This window comes from Strigops habroptila, chromosome 2 (genome assembly GCF_004027225.2).
Source record: "Strigops habroptila isolate Jane chromosome 2, bStrHab1.2.pri, whole genome shotgun sequence".
Lineage (NCBI taxonomy): Eukaryota > Metazoa > Chordata > Aves > Psittaciformes > Psittacidae > Strigops > Strigops habroptila.
The window spans coordinates 20,960,103-20,979,720 of NC_044278.2; the positions used below are offsets into that span (position 1 = coordinate 20,960,103).

Genomic DNA, 19,618 nt, shown 5'->3' on the forward strand with positions numbered 1-19,618 from the left:
GGGCCCGTCCCGGGTCACCTCTCGCCGCCACCACCTCCCAAAGGGCACCTCCAGCCGCCGCCGCCCCCCCGCACCGCTCCTCACCATCCGCCGGCGGCGATGCGTTCTGCCCTCTGATTGGGCGGCACTGCCTCCCATCGCAAAGCGGACCAATGGAGAGTCGGGGTGGTGGGGCCGGCTGTGACGGGATTGGAGCAGGGGCACGCTGGGGGCGGGCCTGCCGGGGCGGGTGGTGGTGCCGCGGGATGCGGAGGGCGGCCGGGAGCTGGATCCAGCGGGGGGCCGGGGCGGTGTAAGCGGCGCAGAGACCCCCAGGGAGGGGGGCAGCGTGGTGTATGGGCTACCAGAGACGTTCAGAACTGGCGCCGGAGAGCTGGAGTGACACCCGCCCGTGCACGCGCGGAAGGAGCTCGCGCAGCGTGGCAGAGCTGCAGTCGCTGCGGAGGTCCCCAGCGCAGCCCGCACCCCACCTGCGGGTTCCTCATCCCGCCCTTCCCCGGGGGCGGGTACAGGCCTTTCCCGAGCACCATCTCACAAACAGGTCCTTCGCCCGCTGCGCTGTGCCTGTTCTTCCATTCCAGACCCAAATTCCTTCCGCTGCTGACCTCTGCCGCTTGCTTCCCTTCAGCGGGGTAAGAGCTGGTTTAATATAATCTCTCCTTGTTGCCCAGCCAGAAGAAATACCAGATAAGAGGGGAAAATAAAACTACTGCATTTAAAAAGTAATTATCTAACGCTTTGCCCAGGACTACTGTTCTCAAAGCTTTGCCACCCCTTCTCTAAACTATTTGCAGTTCTGCTACTCAACCTGTCTCACATTGTCTTTTCTTTCCATCTGCTGCACTACGTTGCTACCACTGTGAGGGCTTCCTGCTCTCTGCCTACAGTTTGTTCTCCAAACGGGCTCATAAAGTTTCACACCAAGGGATCAGGCCTCCCACTTGTGCGTGCAATGGCAGATCCTGCTGCCGAGCTGGGGTCAATGCTCAAGGAAACAAAAGTCCCCGGAAGGCATCTGGCTCATACACACTTGGGAGAGCAAGAACAGGTTCCTCTCAGCCCCAGAACAGATTCCTTCAACTGCAGAATTTTATTACAATCTCTATCATCACAACTTAATAAACTAAGCTACAAAGGGGTTTAGGGCCATAGGATTACTCAGCTCTCTGTAAAACACAGCTAAACATTTTGGTCCTGTATCATCTGACATCAGTGGGCTGCTGCTTTCTGGCTATGTTCTAGGTCTAGCAAAATTGTCTTTTAGCTTGTCTCAGGCCGTTGCTCCTCAGCATCTCCATGTTCTTTTTTGTTTGCTGTTTTGTTAGGAAAAATAAAAATAATAGTTAAAAAAAGATGACAGTTGTCTTTTCACCACACTTTAGCTTTGAGCAAAACTAAATAGAAAGAGTCAGCTCCTGTTCATACTGTAATCCACCTCAGCCATTTACAAGGAACTGCTGATCTCTTAAAATAGCACGGTTAGAGTGAAATGAGCCGAAACGATGACTGATAAACAAGTTGCCATGGGGAAGAGAACAGAATCACACAGTGCCCTCTCACATAGCTCTTAGCAGCCTCTATGTTCTGTTGGCATGTGGCTCAGAAGCAGGTAATAAAAGGCTATGGCCTACTAGCATGAGGTGCAGTGCGTTGTCTTACCAATCTGGGTCATCACTTCACACCCAGCAGAGGTGGGAGGAGAGAGTAAAACCTTGGTGTTCCCATGGCATGTCCTACCTAGGGGCAGCAGTTCCCACAACTTCCAGGATCTGATGGGTACCCTAACCTTACCTGCTCCATTTCTCTCTCAACAAGCACACATCTTTTTCAGTGGAAAAAAGGAGTAATAGAAAGTTTAAAATAAAGAAATAGGAATAGAGAAAAATTCCTACCCTTAACTGTTTTGTTTTGTTTTTTTTTTAATTTCAAACCCAAAATAACCTTACAATTTATGTTACCTTTAAACAATGACTGGTTTCATCCCGAAACTATGTGTTTGCTCATTTCTAGCATCCCAGACAGGTGAAGAGTGTTTTGAAAATCACAACATTCCACACAGGATGAAGCCATTTTCCAGAGAAAAATCATTCTCTTACCAGAAAGATTCAAGCAGTTTGGGTAATTGCTGGTATTCTGAACACTTCCACATAAATAATATTATATGGAAATAATTATAAAATCTTTGAAGACCATAACAGTCAGTGCAAGCCTGCCTGAGAGGTACCTCTTGCACACCTCTTGTGTGATCTGAACTGATTGAGTGACAGCTGCAGCACGGATGCACTGTGTGGTGGCTGCTCTTTACAGACACAATGCCAGCTTCTACATCTCCTGAACATTTCCCAGTGAATAACGTTTTACACAACAGCATAGCTCATGCACTAGTATTGGGCAAAACCCTTCTGTGCTGGGTTACTCCACTACTCAGGACTGCCTTCACAGCATATGAGTTTCCTCAAACAACCTCTTTATCAGAAGCCTCACCTTTGTATCACTCAGGGCTGTCATGCACTAGAAGGCTTTCTTGCTGCCAGCTTACATGCCGGCTGTTTTCCTGCTCCTCTGTTGCACAAAGGAATTCTGAAATCTGCTTGCACTTGCCCAGGACTCTTCAGATTTTCAGCTCAGTCTCAGAAATTGCTGCTGGCACTTTGGAAGAAAAGGATCATGCCAAGCCCTTCAGCAGGGCACTGTTGCTGCTTTCCTTAGTACTAATGACTAAGAATCCCTTTTGCCTGAATCTAGGGTGGAATCGCCCCTAGAGGATGCTTGATTCAGCATGAGATCCAAGCAACTCATCTAAATTAACACATCAGTCTTGGAGTCAGCATTTTAAGATCACATCTTATCCGCACCAAAAGCTCTAACAGGTTTCACCCAACAATGCACCAGAGGGGAGTATTGTTAACCAGTTCTGGCCTGCAGTTTATTGTGGAGGAATTTATAAAATATATGTGCAAGAAAAGTTCTCTTAAATCGTGCCAAGTTGTGTGGAGAGAGCGTCTGTAAATTAACTTTCTACATGCTCATGAAGCCATTTTCAGAGAGCTCTCTCAGTATGTGAGAGCACTAAGATGGTACCAATACTTCAGAAACTCTCCAGAAGAAAGGAGTAGATCAGATTTCTCTTTTGCTAAGCATAGGAGGAACAAAGACACATAAATGTGAGAAAAGGCAGCAACTGATTTATTTGTTCTTATGATTTTGGCCATTCTTAATTAATTTGGGGAAGTAGACTATTAACTAGTATATATGTTGGAATGAAACAGGAGTAGTAAGAACAAGAAAAGCCAAAGTATTTCTGAAATGAAGCATGACTAGATTAGAACAAAGCCTCTAGATTGTAGCTATCTGCAAGAACAGAAGACTCGATACAACCTTTAAGGTCCGCCTCTTCTTGTTCCCCCCTGACTGATCCTTTAGTAATTTAGAGGCTCTGAACAGGAGACTTACAAATATTATACCGCCATGAAGGGTTAACTTAAAAGCTCCAGCATTGATTACTTTGTTCAGATAGTATGCCTTCATTTCTGTTACTTCCTATTCTCCAGGCATTTGTTAGTTCCAGACTTTGTCCAGACAGATGTTACATGTTGAGTAAATGTGAGTCTGAATTCAAGAGGATAGCCCTGTCCTGCAAGCACAGAGCATGCAATTCCCTGGCATCAAAACCAATGGAACAAGGCAATTTCACTGGAGAAAAGAGTCCAGTGTTTTCCTGTATCAGGACCTCAAATAGTAAATTACTGTTTTAAAAAAAGCCTTAAGAAAGACAACAGAGTTGACTCAGCTTCTTGATTCCTTCTTTGTAATTCCTTTAAAATTCTTTCCCTTCTTCAAAAAATAAAGATGTATAAATTCTACTAGGGTATTATTTGAATGCCACAACTTGGCTTTTGGAGCCATTCCAGCTTTTTGAGAGCAAGAAAACTCTCAGGGGTATGTTGTAATTTTATATTTTGGAGAGGTGAAGGGAGGGTCAGCAGTCGTTGTCATAAATACATTGCTATAATCTGATCAAGTGTCCTTGTCTGTAAGAAAAGGTCCCTTGATAAAAGAATGCAACAGCTGCTCTCTGTAGCATGGACAGAACATATTTTCTGCTTCTGTTTTACTATGCACAATCTGGAAGTCCAAGATATTTTGGTACTCTAGTTCAACACAAATTCATCTTTTTAATTTTGCTCAAACTTCACTATTTTTATCCGTAGTGCATGCCTTGATGTCCACACATTCCGCCATGTATCTCCTCTGGCGCTGCCTTCATCGCCTCTAGTTCCATACATGCTAGATCTTGCATTCAGCAAGACTGGTAAACCAAGTGTGTCCTGAAAGCTGTGCGTGGGGGGAAGAAAGCAGCACTGCAGTTTACTGAAACACAGCCGACAGAAGCCAGAGTAAAATCCAAGCTACCAAGACTTGCAGAGGCCTTAGGACAAACAGTAGCCATCTCTCCAAAGCATAGGAGTCCCTAGGAGGCAGGTTGCTGTCAAAAGCCTCTGGCAGAGAACTTCCCTTATGCCCTGCACACCATAGCAGGCTCTGCATTTGGCACAATGCAGGCGGAAGCACACAGCTGCTGGAAATAAGGCATTTGTGGAATCACTTGCCACAGGGTATCAGATTAACTCTCGGTCTAAGATGGATCACGTTGTGCAGCACTATACATTTCCATTAGGAACATAACATTTTCAAAAGATTTTGCAGTCAACTACATGGGAAGAAATTGAAAAGTCACTTAAATCTGCTACAGATGGGGACTCTGGTGGAGAAATTTTCATGTGAAGTGCATGAGAGAGTACAATAGCGGTGTTACAAAGAGAAGCAAGCAGTGGATCAAGTAGACTTGGAAGAAACGTACCCCTTACTTTTATTAAATGAGAAGCACATAGGTTGGTCTGAATTACTTGGAATTGTGTAACATATGTGCCCATGATCCCTGAGAATGATCCCATGGCCTGTTTTGGAGAGTGCTGTACAAACATTCAAGAAGGTGAAGTCCCTACCTGGACGAGATTATTGTAATTAAAGCATGATGCACGTACTGGGTGTAACAAACAAATGGAGAACGGGGCACAGTAATGATAGGAAAGTGCAGGTGGATAAACTGGTTATGATGTACAGCTAGCATGAATAAACATAACAAAACAAATCATAGGAGTGAGAGCAAGAGGGAGAATATTTAACACTGATTAAGTGGAACGACTGACTTACATAAAACGTTAATTGGTCACCCTGGGACAACATTGCATCTCATTTCTATGGCTCTAAATAGTAACCTATTAATAACCAGTTTTCCCTAGCACATTTGTGGGCATGGGTACAGCCTTCACCTTCCTCCCTCAAGTATGTGTCCAAAAAATCTTTTCTCATCATAAAAGACACCTTGTGAGCACCAGTGCTTGTAAAGTTGCAAGCTCTCTTTTTGCCCCTTAGCACAGTCCTAAAATTCTGATCAACCTGCAAGTGTTCGTGGTCATTTCAGGGGTGCTGGGGGTGGGTGGGGGCTCAAAAGGTTGGACGTTTGTCAGATTCCCACTTGATGCTTTTTCTTCAGAGTTCTCCTGGCACTTCACATGCGCATACTTTTGCCATGCATGCTCACTGGTGTGTCTAACATGCAAAGTGCTCCAGATTCACCTTTGCATCCATGTTGATGCACAGCTCAGGTTTCTGAGAGAGTGAACATGGAAACACGATCTGCATTGACTTTAATCCGTGGGTAATACGCTGCTTTATGTCTCCATTATCCTTTTTGCTGTGCCCATGGTGTCGAGGGAACCACCCGGTTTGCAGATTTCTGGAAACCTTAGTGAAGATGAGTTGGCTCAGCTTCAGACCAGCTACAGGCATTATGGTTGGGACCACCAGCAGAAACACTGTCAAAACCAGAGGTTAGTTCTACTCTATAAGCAAGAGTTATGCTTACTGATTCATACAAGCCTGCCTGAATCACCTTGAGACTTTACAGGGCAGTCCGTACAAACCTGTCTGAATACTGGACTAACATGTCAGGGTCTGAAGACACTGTGGTGCTGCTGACAGTAACCAGAGCTGCTCAGCTGTCTTTACGTGTACTTCCACCTTCCAATCCAAGCACAGACACAACCAGTTTCACAGCTTCTGCATGAAGGAGTACAGCCACCACCTCTGGAAAGCAAAGGAAACACTTAGTGGCACCTTGTGAGTAGAACATGAGACTTCATGCGCAGCCATCCATATGCTATTGTCATCTGCAGCTGGTCAGCCTTGGGCACTGTGAAGCCTCCTAAAGCTGGAATGAGCATTAGAGGGCAGCAACTCCTTTATAACACTGTTTGAGGCTAAAAATAGTTAACTTTGGATCTCTGGATTGAAAGGCCAGTGTGAAGGCATCCACCCAGATTTGCAAGTGAAGAAATCATTGGCCAGATAGGAATACTCTGAACTTTGGCACCACATCTCTCCCTCAGTCCTAAACAGCTTGTGTTTGCTAACCTTCATGCTGTTACATGCACCTTTGCTCTTCAGTTTGAGAAAACTGCAGGAATTCTTGTTGCTCTCCCATACACAGGATTTCATTCCACAGTGTGTAAAAGGATGTGCAGGACTGACTGTTTTAACTACAGATTTCCAAAAAGCTTTGGCAGATTCAATCTGGCTGCTTCATAAATTGATAGAAGTTCTTTGTTTTCTAGTCACCTCCAGGCTCATTAAACATGACATGCCTTCAGTCTGGCAGATCCAGCACAGATGTTTTCACATCTTCCTCATTATAACCATGGACCAAGAATTCCACCACCCCCCCCCAGCTGCATTTGGAAATGCATTGTGTGCCTGGTCTGGCTGGGATAGAGTTAATTTCTTCATAGCAGCCTGTATAGTGCCATGCTTTGGATTTGTGACTAAAACAGTGTTGATAACACACCAATGTTTTAGCTGTTGCTGAGCAGTGTTTGCACAACATCAAGGTCTTGTCTTTTTCCCATCCTGCCCTGCCAGTGAGCAGGCTGGGCATGCACAAGAGGCTGGGAGAGGACACAGCCAGGACAGCTGACCCTGAATATCCCAGACCACATGGGATCATGTTCAGTGAGAAAAAGTGGGGGAAAGGAGGAGGAAGGGAGGATGTTCAGAGTTATGTTGTTTGTCTTCCCAACTTAGGTGTGTTTGCTTTGGCTCTTCCAATTCTCTCCCCCAGCCTGCTAGGGGGGAGTGAGTGATTGACTGAGCAGAGCCTTAGCTGCCAGCTGAGTCAACCCACCACAGTCCTTTATGGTATTCAATGTGGGGCAAGAGGACGTTGAGATAACAACATGTGATGAGGATGTGCTAGGTAGAATTTATAGCTGTTAAGATGTTAACAGGCAGGGTCCTATGCTTGCTTGCCTTACTGTATATTAGAGTTTGGTGCTCGTTAGTGGCTGCTTTGGACTTTTGCTGTTTGTTGTAGCACTTATCATCTTACTCTGCTGTGCCAGGGAACATTTTGTTAATAGCAAGGGCCGCATGCCTGGGCTGGCATAGGGCCCAGGCACTGCTGCTGTTCCTGTGCTGCTATACTGGACGTGCTGGAACACCAGTGTTATGGGGTTAATTTTCATCCCAGCAGCCCACAGGGTGCTGTGTTTTGGATCTGTGACTAAAACAGTGTTGACAATACATGAGTATTTTAGCTGTTACTGAACGGGGTTTGCACAGGGTCAAGGCCTTTTTCCCTCTCTGCCCTGCCAGTGAGTAGGCTGGGGGTGGACGAGAGGTTGAGGAGAAGACACAACCAGGACAGCTGACCCCAGCTAACCACAGTCCTATCCATTATAGCAAGAAGTAGCAGAATCTCCAACTTGTAAAATCGATGCAGATGTACTGAGTCATGCTCCTGCAATCAATTTTGCATTTCTCTTATTTCACATAGAATCCTACATAAATAAAGAACTCATTACTTGGAACCCTTAAGATCACAGCCTTCTTAAACATAACTGGTTTATCGCACAAAATCCTGGTTCTGCTGAAAAATTAGCAAGCATTTATTATGTGTATTCTAGGGTAAAACCTGGGCCAGAGTTTACATTTTTTATTTTTATAGTGAACATGGCTTGTATTGCAGTTTTGTGGCTCTGTCAAATAAAAATAAAGTAAGGACCATTACAAAATATTAAGAAACTGATATTTTAAGATGAAACAATTATTCATAAAGTTCTACCATTTAAAATAAATTCTAATTAGCTCTGAAAATTCCCATGGAGCTGAAAATTTTACACTCATGATGCAAAATTTCACTAATTACTGCCAAAGAGCACTGTCAAGGCAAATATACAATGTCCATATTTTTCATGCTATTTTTCATGCTACAATGTGATCTTTATTTTCCAGTGAAACAGTTTGTGACATAGTAAAAAAAAGAAAATATTTGTTTAGCTTTTACACTTTCTTCACTCTTGTTCTGTACCTTCATTTTGAAATGCATGGTCTGTAAGATACAAGAATTGAAAAACTACTGAAATAACTTGGATAACACCATGTGGGATTCAAAGACAAACGCCTCTGAAAAATCCACCCCGCTGGATGGTACCGAGTGTGATAAGTGGAAGTTCTGCAATTAAACAATTTACAGGATGGAAGCCATAAACACTACTGAAAGCTTAGCTGAAACTCTGCTGGAATAATGAGTTCATGGACTGTGTGCGTATATTTTAATTAGATGTAGCCATCCTGGGAAAAATCCATGTGTGCTCTATGCACAAGAGTAGTTCTATTACTGAAAACACTGTTATAGCTAAATGGTAAAGAAGGTGCAGGTGTTTCTATTACCCAGTTTCACCCAACCCTCCTCTGCCACCATCAGGTGGTATTCTCACTGAACTGCTACAGTTCTCAATGTATCCTATTGGAGGGAGCTCCCTCTTCCCATGGTCTAAAAGTTTATATGGGACAGTGTCAGGAGCTCTGGATTCTCACTTTGGGTCTACTGTTGTCATTCCATGACCTGCCAGGCTAAATCACTTCTCTTCTTGTTTCCGGGAAAGATACTGCTGTCTCCCCTTCCCCTCGCCAGGGCACTGAAGACGAATTATGTGAAATCCACAGCATTTCAGGCATGCCTGGGTATGCAAGAACCAAATCAATAATGTAAACCCACGTTCTCCAAGAAGGGACTGCATACACCTCAATGCTGGGATGCATTCTACTGTTGTGACAGTGTAGATGAAAGACACATGGAGGCAAGACCACTTCTACAATCATTTCCTTCCAAGGCATTGCTGGAATGCAGCACCACAGCTCCCTATCTGCACTAGTTTTCCCTCTCAGCCCTATGCATGGAGAACATCCACATGCTGTAGCTTTCTATTCCTCCTCTGTGCTGCAGAAGCATTACAAAATGGAGATAATCAGGGCTCAGGATTAAGGCCAGAGTCTCCATCTCTAGGGATTTAGAACTTAAAATTAAGTAAAAAGTAAGACAGAGCACTGGTTAGAATGAAGAAATGATAATACAATGAGAAGGGACTGCTATTTCTTCCCAAAGAAAAGAAGCGGTTTTCTAAAGTGTGTATTTGCAGGAATGAAACATCTGCCAGAGAAATCTCTCTCAATTCTTGCTGGCAAAACATTAATGTCCTTTAGGAAGCACACATCCAAACTACTAAGTATGACTGTTTTAAGGGTTTTAAAAAAACTTGCTCTGCATGATGATTGCTGAAAGGTTAAGAGCTCCCAGAACTGCCAGTCCTTTTCACGGTCAGACCCCCACCAAAATCGCAGCCATAGAGTTCTACCCGAAGGGCAATACCACTATACCACGTTCTTGGAACAATGCGGATAAACCTGGATAGGATGGGTGGGTTAAAGAAATGCTTGACATGCCCGTTGCTGTTTTCATTACCCAAGAAAACCTGCAAATACACAAACACGCAATTAGTTAAAAGGCAGCACTTAAACACCCCAAAAACCAACAAACCAAAGCAAAACCTAGACCTGCTTTTTATTTTTAAAATGGTTCCAAGCTGTTGCATTAACCATCCAGGGTACATGGACCAACTCATTTCTGATTTTACATGAGACCCCATCCAGCCTCTTCCTAAAATGCTAGTTGAAAGGTAGTTCAGGCTAGCAATATCCGAGTCTGAATGAATTAAACAACAGCCTCTGTTTCCATCCACACCACCACATTTTCCATTCTAATTTGGCTAAACTAAAACAAAACAAACTTCCCTTATTTTACGTCTGCCAATAGCCCTTGTAAGTTAGGTTAATGTAATAAGGTGATATGGGCAACAACATAAGTACTGTGTCTGCTCTGTGGATATCTGGAGCTCCCCAGCTCTGTACAGCAAAACTGCTCACTAACATTAATTTCACTTATAAAATCAAGGCAGAAATAAAAAAGCTGAAAAGAGGCCTCGGGAAATCCACTGTTCATTCAAATTAAATGTCCTTGTGCATGTCCTTGTGCATTCAAATTAAATGCCCTCCTTTACAAATAGCGTTAGCTCCTTTTATCACGTTGACTTCATTCTCTACAGATTTGGCATTCTTCCCTTTTATTACTTTTAATTACTATGACCAAAATCAGATGGATATTATGACATTATCTGCAGTAACCCCAGATGCTTAGCATTGTAAAATCCTCCGAGAATTTCTCTTTGGCTGGGTATTCTGCCTTTGAGCCTTGACTGTGCTCAGCATCTAAATCCAAGCAATGATACAATTGCCTGAGCTGAGCATGATACCTTTGTCACTGAGCTTGAACCATCTGTATAGGATTTCCACTCTGAGCCTTGGTCGCTGTATAGGATAACATAGGTTTTCACAAAGTTTTCAGCAGACATGTGCTTGACGCCCTGGGTAGCAATCGCAGTTATCTTCTTAACTGTGAGAAGATCAATTTGCAGCCACTGTTGGTTGTTGTTCAACTACAATTGATAAAAAGAGTTGTCTATTAGCAAACATGTCTATGTCTGAATTTGCCTAAGTGAAAAATCCTGTTTAAAGATAGTTAAAACTGCCCCAAAATGCATCAAAACTGTATCAAAACAGTGTGCAAGAGTAAAGTTGAGGCAAAAGTCACAAATGTTCTTGGTGGCCCATACAATTAACTTCTTCACTGCAGATAGTGTCTTGTTGTCTTAAAATTTTCACATTAATTTCCAATACATAACAAAAAATAACACAGATTTATCTCCAGTATTAAAATGTAATACATGATACTAAATGCTTATAAAACCAGTATCATACAAAAAATCTTTATGAAGCATCCGAGGTGCTTCATAAAGAAATGCAGCTCCGTTTTGAAGACTCAGACGCTCACATGCCTTGCTGAAGGTCACCCACCCCCAGATCCATTAAGCTGCACTACCTATAAGGAACCCAGGAAGGGTTTAATCCTTTCAAGCCAAATATTCATATCCTGACTTTAGAAAGGCTGTTTCTGCAGGGAAGTGCTGCAGGCTGTGGCCCAGAGAACACGACCCATCTCAAAATATGATTTCATTGCTGTTGCCAGAAGTTCAACGAGTTTGCTACTGGAAGAGTTGAATGGGCTTCTTCCCAAGGGATGGCTGTGAAGTAACTCTATCATGCTTGGCACTGGACACAATGTGCAGGAAGCACATGAGCACGCAGGCAGTACAAATTTAGTAACTGTAGCTGTATTGCTGTCATCCCTGTTTTTCACTGTTACCTTTGCTCGCCAGGCATTCATCCTTCCTTCCTGATTGAGACGAGCAAGTGAAGGGTCCCATGTGTTAAACCAGGATGTCTTAACAGATGAGGCTGTTATCTGGGTATTCTTGATCTCTCTATTTTCCATTCCAAGTGGCAAAGAGCAACCTGTTAAGAAAAGCACCATGTTATCTTCAGTTTATCCAAGTAGCCACTGCCTAAGCAACAATATTGGAACTGAGAACACACACAATTTTAGCTTCATTTAACATATTAGGTAAAAAAATTGCCAGAAAAGCAGCAGCAGCACGTGACCCATTCTTACCATCTAGTTCACAGCCCAGAAGCTCCATGCGGAGAGTAGGCCTGTTGTAGGCCTCAGTTGGGTAGACTCTGATGTACCTAGCAATAATAGGGGGATCGATGATGTTCTCTTTCACCCCGTAGGCATCAGAATTACCTTCAAAAATCTATTAAACAAAAGAAAAAAAAGACAAAAAAAGCCCACACATAGTTAATTTAATGCAAACACAAGCTTGGATGCTGAAAGCCTGCTCTGATACAAAAGTAGTCTTTTTTTACACCATTGGCCCCATCCACGGTGATGGAGCGCCCTGTGCTGCAGGGCAACTTGCAATACTTCATGGTCCTATCTTAGCATATTTCACAGTGCCTGGAAGCCTCAGTTCAACTAAGCAACCTATTTCTATGTACTACATAAGTCAGTAGTAAGACATAAGCAAAGAGGCAAAAGGAGAGATAAGAGAGAACAGGTTTTCAGTTTGAGAGTTGTGCCATAGAAATCTCAGCGTAAACTGAAGGGAGCTGTAATAAGCATGGTTGGAGCAGTTGGGCATAAAATGAACCTCTTTCAAGGTATTACCACACTTATGACAGAGGCCTCCTGCAGACAATTCAGACAGTTTAACATTCAACTGTTGCGACAGCAGAAAGGGAGGGACAAGAAGGAGGATTTAATCCTAAATGAGGTAGGACCTGATTTTTAGCTCAGCTTCCTCCTTACGTCAAAAAAAACCTGACATGGGCTTAGGAAATAAAAGGGAGAGATGCTTGTAAGAAAGCCAGACTCTATGCAGTCAAGGTCACAGGGCCAGTCTAAACACCATTCTAGGAGATTACTCACCTTACAATTTGCATTCTGGTCTGATTTTTATTAGATTGGTAACCCCAACTTTGCGGCCTCAGGCTGTATTATTACATCTCTGAAGGCCATAATTTTTTTCTCCTATCTCTTAACATAAAATTAAACTGTCACCTCACTGCATCATCCAGTGATGCTATCTAGGTTATCACAACCCCTGTGGCACATACAGACCTTTTGTGCTGGTGAGCTGTCTCCTTTGAAGGTGCTCCACTTCCGTTTGTCTTTGCTGTAAACAATGAAGAACTTCTGGACATACAAGGACTTTAAAAACTGCTTGGCTCCTTGTGTCTGTATCCCAGTTAACAGAACTTGTCTTTGAAAGTCCACCTAGGAACAGGAAACAGTGTTTATAAAGCCAATAATGCACAGCAAAATCCATTTCATTCTTTGGCATCTACACAATAGCTTTGTGCCCTGCATTTTAACACCCACAACGCTAACACTCTCAGGAGGAATAACAACTAGATGCCAAAGTCCAAATCAATGCTGTCTCACTCTCGTATGATTTGAGTATTTGTGTGTGCATTTAATTTCAGAGGCCTCTTTACAGAGTTCAGCACAGCACTACAAAGACACCTCAAAAATATCTGTGATAGGCAGAACTCTTTTAGCCCCATTTTACAGATAGATAAAAGGAGTATAAAGAAATTAAAGACTCATATTTTCATGAGCTGCCTCTAGTTTTGGATACCCATGCATATGACATTCTGAAGTGCTGAAAAGCTAGCACTGCTGCTGGTACCACATCTAAGCACTTAACACAAAAAACAGATCAGCAAGGTGTACCTGTCAGCAGTGAAACTCATTCTTTGGGGTATGCCCTCCACAGCTCTGCATACTTTACTGCAGTAACTTCAGCATCTCACTACCATGCCCCCTATCAAATTCTTTCTCTTCCCAGCGTTATTTCCAGTTACAAATCAGGTCTCCCGACCTTCTTCCCCTACTTCACCTCTGCTAACTTGCTAGCACATCAGATGTTAGCAAGGCAAACACAACAGCCACCTGTTGAACTTACACTGCAACACTAGTTTGAGTCTGTCTTTTCTCCCAACTCCCAATTTTAATGACATTTGTAAGAAATCATCTAAATTTGGGTGCAAATTTGCTATCTGGTGCAAAAGTGATTGTGATGGAAGAAAATGATGGACTGACACAACAATGATACAATGCTTGAAGCCATAATTATAAGCTTAATTTCCTGTGCTGTGTCAAGTTGGACACAGAAGCGTCCAAACCAACCAATCAAAAAAAAAAACCCAAACCAAAACATCCCCCCCACCAAACTATCTGAAGCAATGCTTGAGAGCATTGCACTTTAAATGGTCACTCAACACACACATACATATAAATATGTACTATCAGGTAGAGAGAGATGGGGGAAAAAAAGTAGTAGAAAGAATGACTCCATTTGCCTGCAAAATGGAAAATGGTTACAGTCTAAATTGTAAGGGTTCAGCCAATGGGCTTCAACAGCAGTAGAGACTGGGTTACTCCAGGCGAGGTGGACAGTTTATGGCATCACCATTCAAACTTGCTACATCTTTTCAGTTTTCCCCAGCAGTCTTCTCAGAGAGAGCAAGAGCATCTTGACCTTCTAAAATAAGTTGTAGGAAAATCGTAACTCGATTATGATCAAGCACATGTTGTACCAACCATACCTGGATCCAAGCGAGTTCTTCTTTTTTCACTACAGTGCTCCAAGCATTGTATGTTCCAGAATTGTTTAATCGGGCTAGCTTAGGTGCCCAATAGTCTATGACAGAAAATACAAATAAAGGATGAATAAATAAATTAAGGTTGTAACTTGCTATTGATATTGAGTGCTTCACTTCTTTTCCAGTCTGTCTTCGGGGAAAAAACCAAAATAAACCCAACCAACTAACCAACCAAGAGACCCCAAAACCATAATCTAGGATAATTTAGACATGGTCAGCAACTGAAAGTCAGCTGTGAAGTTTTATAGTTGGCAGAATGACTTGAAAAATAACAGCATTTTTTGTAATGTACTGTCTGCTGATTTGGAACCAGGGTCTAGAGTCTACTAATCAAGTGCTGGCCACCAGTAGTGTCAGACACTGAATGTGCTCTACATTCATGGAAGACAGCTCCCCTTTGCATAATGAGGTTTCCACGTTAACAACTGATATGGAATATATAAGACAATAGAGCTTTCAAGCCTTTATAACACTGTGGCAGGAAATGAAGAAATAAAATTCACAGAAAAAAACATTTTCCAAAATAAATAATTTATTATTTCAAGGGAAATGATGTGTGTTCCTGCATGTATGTGTAACCTGTATGTATGTGTAACACCTGCATGTATGTGTGTTCCTGCATGTATGTGTAACACCTTGATTTGCCACTGTTCACGTAAAATTCTATCCCAAATGATCCCACTTCTTTACCAGGAAAAGACTTCGTAAATTAAAGACTCTGTTATTGCTCTGGATGCCAGGTTCCCAAATCTGTCATAACAAGTATACTTTATCCTTTCACACCTCATATCACACGCAAATCTCAAAAGCTTTTTGAATACTTGCTGCTTGTTTTCAAGCAGGGAACCCAAAGGACAAAAACCCCAGAGCTGGGGTTGTTCCAGGTCATCCAGCAGGCCACAGACAGGGGACTCTCCAACTCTCAAGCTTGTGATACTGACAGTAGACCTGTGACACTGTCAATTACAATGATGAGGGCTATCTCAGACAGCTCTCAGTCTCTGCTTACGGCACTGGAGAGCTTTTAAACCTGACAGTGGATTCACTACTGAACTGATCTTGTCAGACTTCTCATGAGATGCCAAAAGGATTTGAAACTGCAATACTTTGCTGGGGATATTCAGGAGCATGCCCCGACCTTTTCAAGTATTAACTCACCTATATGATGTGAAGCATCGATTTGTGAATCGAGTATGACTCCACTTGCTAGACCCATTGGAATCTTGCACTCTAAAGAGAGCACAGTAGGTTTATTGTTAAAGAAGAGGAGGGCAATTCCAGTATATATTCTCGCAGAATCTTTTAAAACAACATCACTCAGAATAATTCTTAGTAACACTGTAACATCACCACTCTTCCCAGAGAAGGCCAAGTTAATCTCTGCAATTTCTCTCAGTGATTAATCCACTGGTCACTGAGAGGAAACCTCAAATTCAAAGCCAGTGTGCTAAAGGAACAAACATAGCATGCTAAATAATTCAAAGCTAGTATGCCAGAGGCTAAACATTTCTTCTTCTACAACAAATTTACAGCAATCCCTTCAACCCCTCTTGAATGCGCAGACAATCTCCTTTGTTTTTTTGCAGAACAATATCCCAAATTTATTTTTAGTGATACTGAAAGGGTAGAGATGACTTTATAGCTTGACTCCCCCCAGGCAAAAAACCCCCTTAGTTCAGTACCTTTCTCTATAACCAAATAGGATGCCTGCATTCCTGCTTGCTGATATTCCCCAACTTCAGTGTCTAAAAGCCACCAGCCAGGTCTCTGCGGTTTCATTTCGATTGTTCTAAATGAGCCTTGAAAAAATAGAAGAGAAACATGTCAGAAACATCAGCATCATAAGGTTGATGCTAGCGAGGCTGGGTGTTAAACCAAAGATCATCCTGTGACTTAACCAAAAAGATTAAGTAACTTGCTACACGTTGCAGACAGCAATAGCTACCAGCATCTCAATGATTTTTTTCTCAGCAAGCAAGTCACAGCTGGAGACCGAGTTTCGAATTAAGTGACCAGATCAAAACCTAACCTTTGCTGCTGGTGCAAAATAGAAAATCTTGGATGCCTGTATGTAACAGCAGATACCTGCGCATAAAGTACAGTGCTGAGCCACGTAATGGACAGCGCTATTAAGTTTATTACATAATGGAGGGATGTTAATTGGGTGCTGATTATAGTTCTTACTCCTGCTCCCCCAGTGTGTTGTGTTCTTCAAGCAACGTGAAGGATGGATGTAAAGAAGCCAAAAGTAGATGTGGGAGAATCAGATGTATGGGCCCTCCCCTCACATTCTGCATGCCCCAGGAGTGCCAAGGATTGAGCAGAAAGCATATATGGTTTAGGCTGTTGCTGCAGTTTTTAGAAAGCACAGTATGTGCCCTCATTGCTTTTCTTGTATTCATTTTCCATATATATCCCTTCTCATCTAAAAAGACAACATTTGTCCAAGCACTCAAGTTTTGCCTGTAACTTCACTCACCTTTCCAGTTTTAAAGGACAGCAATGTTATCTTTATTTCCCCCCTCCCACAGTGTTAAGCAAGGTGCATAGTGATGATTTTCCTTCTGACCACCACAGGCGAATGAACCAGTAGCACTTTCAAACTCTTTCTTACTGTGCTCAACAGCAACTTCTGTCCACCTTTACACTGGTATGAAGACAACAGGCTGCAATGATCACCCCTTAGAACTTAATCTGCTCTGATACTTACCTGGAAGGAGCATGTATGTACCAAGCTGATGCTGTGGCTTTCCTTGTTCTATGAAGGTCTGCCCATGAAAATTAACAACATGAATGTCTTTTGGCCCACCCATATTCAGCAAATGCCATCGGACCAGTTCACCTTCATACATCCTCAAGCCTTGCAAATTGTAGGTAATCCCATTAATGGCTGAAAAAGAAAAAGTATTGTTGATAAGGAAAACTGTTCACAAAACAGGTCTCAAAGTGCTAGAACGTAGTTATCAGAATGAGTAAAATATTTAACAAAGTAAAGCATTCAGGAAAAGGCAGATTCCTCTTCTCAATGTGCCTTTTTCAAACATTATCACCTACAACACACAAACATCAGATTTTCAAAGACAGAAACATAATTTTGTTACTGACCTTCAAAAGAAAAAATGGTTGCCTTTGAACAGTCAGCCACTTATTTAAGTCTACATGTCTGAAATCTCTGCATCCACAGAGAGGTATACGAAGGGCTGTCGTATGGCTGCTTTAAATTCCTCAGTAGAACTATGTGATTTGTCAAATTATAGCAATATTTTTAAATTTATTGCAAAAAGTTTTCAGGGCATTAACTTCTTCCTAAAAAGAGGGCTTTTTGGTTTTCTTTTTTTCTTTTTAAATATGGAGGGTAGATGTATGTGTGTACGAGAGAGTAGTTTTCTGTTGAAAGTTTCAATCTAATATGTCCTTTCTTCATTGTAATGACAAATTTCCAGTCAATGCAAATCTTTATATATGAAACTATAACTATTATGGGTATAATGGAGAACAACAACAAAAACCCCACCATTCACATAATTAATATGTAGGATTTATATATGTTCAAAGACACTAAGCTGAGATACCTCCCCCAACACCTTTTCTTCTACCACAATAAACTGAATACTTGGCAAAAAATAAGTACCATAGAATTTGTGGCACTGCTGCCTTTCTTGGGTCTTCTCACTACACGGCCTTCCAGAACGTCTGTCGAAGTACCAGCTTTTCTCTTCATCAAAGACCATAAAAAGCAAGAAAAAGTCTCGGGTCGATGTTCTGTTGTTGTTTGACTTACTGAAGGTTCCTTTTTGACAAATCAGTATTGGCCCAATCAAACCAGAGTGAATATCTTTCTCCTAGAAGGTAATAAACTCATATGAGATCTAAGACTGGATTTCCCAAAAGATGTCAAAAAACCCATAGCATTCTGCGGAAATGCATCAGACCCTAAAAATTTAAAGCAGGGGTCAGAATTGCTGTTGCCTTGTATCTTTGCTTTCCCCTGGCTCAGTCTACCAATAAGCTCCACAATTTGAATTCTTCAACTGCCTATATCCTCTTTTAACTGAGTGTAAGACATTAAATGTCAGATGGAAACATAAGGCCCAAAAGAAAGGCCAGATATCCAAAATGTGTTCTGCAGCTATACAGTAATATCATTTGGAGATACTCAAAACTTGACTGGACATGGTTCTGGACAACCTACTCTATCTGACCCTGCTTGAGTTGGGGGGTGTGTGTGGACTAAATGTTCTCTAGCGATCCCTTCCAACACAAATGTTTCTGTGATTCTGTGATCAGCCCCAGCAACACTACCACTTCTATTTTGATTTTCTTACCATATTTAAATCAGAGTAGTAGATCCAGGACCGACAAGCTGCTCCTGACTGCACAGGTCCCGATCGCCTGTTTGCATACCATACATATATGTAGCTGTTATTTGGCTGGACTTGGTCATCTTCCTTAAACCAAGCAGTAGATTCATCATCATAAATGCTTCCCTCAGATGACTTTTCATAGAAGAGTCCATGAGCATGAAGAGAATATGGTCTGGATGCCAGATTCTTGAAGTGAACCTAAAAAAAAAAAAACAACCCAAAAAAACCCAACAAAAAAACCAAACCCAAACAAAAAAAACAAAGTAGGGAAGAAATAGATTCTATTCAGCAAATTTAGCCTAAAGCAAAGTCCCCACACAATACATTCCCATGACCTTAAATCATGGTCAAGATTTGTAAAGTGATTACAGGTTATGTTGTACATAGTAAAGCTGTCAGGGATAGCATCTGACATCTCCATGCAGAGCCACCCTCTTTGATGGAGGTAGTCAATTAAAGAGTAGAAAGCACGAATCTAACTCCCTGCCTTCCACAGAGTTTAGGTTCCTAGCACTTTCACTGTTGCTCTTCACACGTGGATACGCTTAATTACAGCAAGCAGGGAGATGGGGAGTTTCTACCTCTTGTGCTTTGCTGCACAATTGCACTAAAGGACAGCACAAAATAGTAACACCAGACCTCTGTATGTATTACTCCCACTGAAATCAGTGCTTCTCACTTGTCCCAGAGAAGCATGAGGACAGGGAGATTACATATTTACCTCTCCTTAG

At 42.2% G+C, this 19,618-nt stretch overlaps 1 protein-coding gene across 3 annotated transcripts in view; it reads right to left on the reverse strand.

The window, feature by feature from the left end:
• Positions 1-7,935: 7,935 nt before the first annotated feature.
• F5 (coagulation factor V) overlaps positions 7,936-19,618 on the reverse strand; it is a 36,861-nt gene continuing 25,178 nt past the window's right edge. For all 3 annotated transcript variants that reach the window (XM_030477781.1, XM_030477780.1, XM_030477779.1), the window contains 11 exons: positions 18,849-19,085; positions 18,155-18,365; positions 17,234-17,413; positions 16,206-16,322; positions 15,682-15,753; positions 14,467-14,561; positions 12,977-13,132; positions 11,966-12,110; positions 11,660-11,808; positions 10,710-10,892; positions 7,936-9,872 (listed from right to left, as the gene is read on the reverse strand). In XM_030477781.1, the coding sequence (XP_030333641.1) occupies positions 9,684-9,872; positions 10,710-10,892; positions 11,660-11,808; positions 11,966-12,110; positions 12,977-13,132; positions 14,467-14,561; positions 15,682-15,753; positions 16,206-16,322; positions 17,234-17,413; positions 18,155-18,365; positions 18,849-19,085 (1,734 nt within the window). In that variant the 3' untranslated portion in view covers positions 7,936-9,683. The remainder of the gene's footprint in view (positions 9,873-10,709; positions 10,893-11,659; positions 11,809-11,965; positions 12,111-12,976; positions 13,133-14,466; positions 14,562-15,681; positions 15,754-16,205; positions 16,323-17,233; positions 17,414-18,154; positions 18,366-18,848; positions 19,086-19,618) is intronic.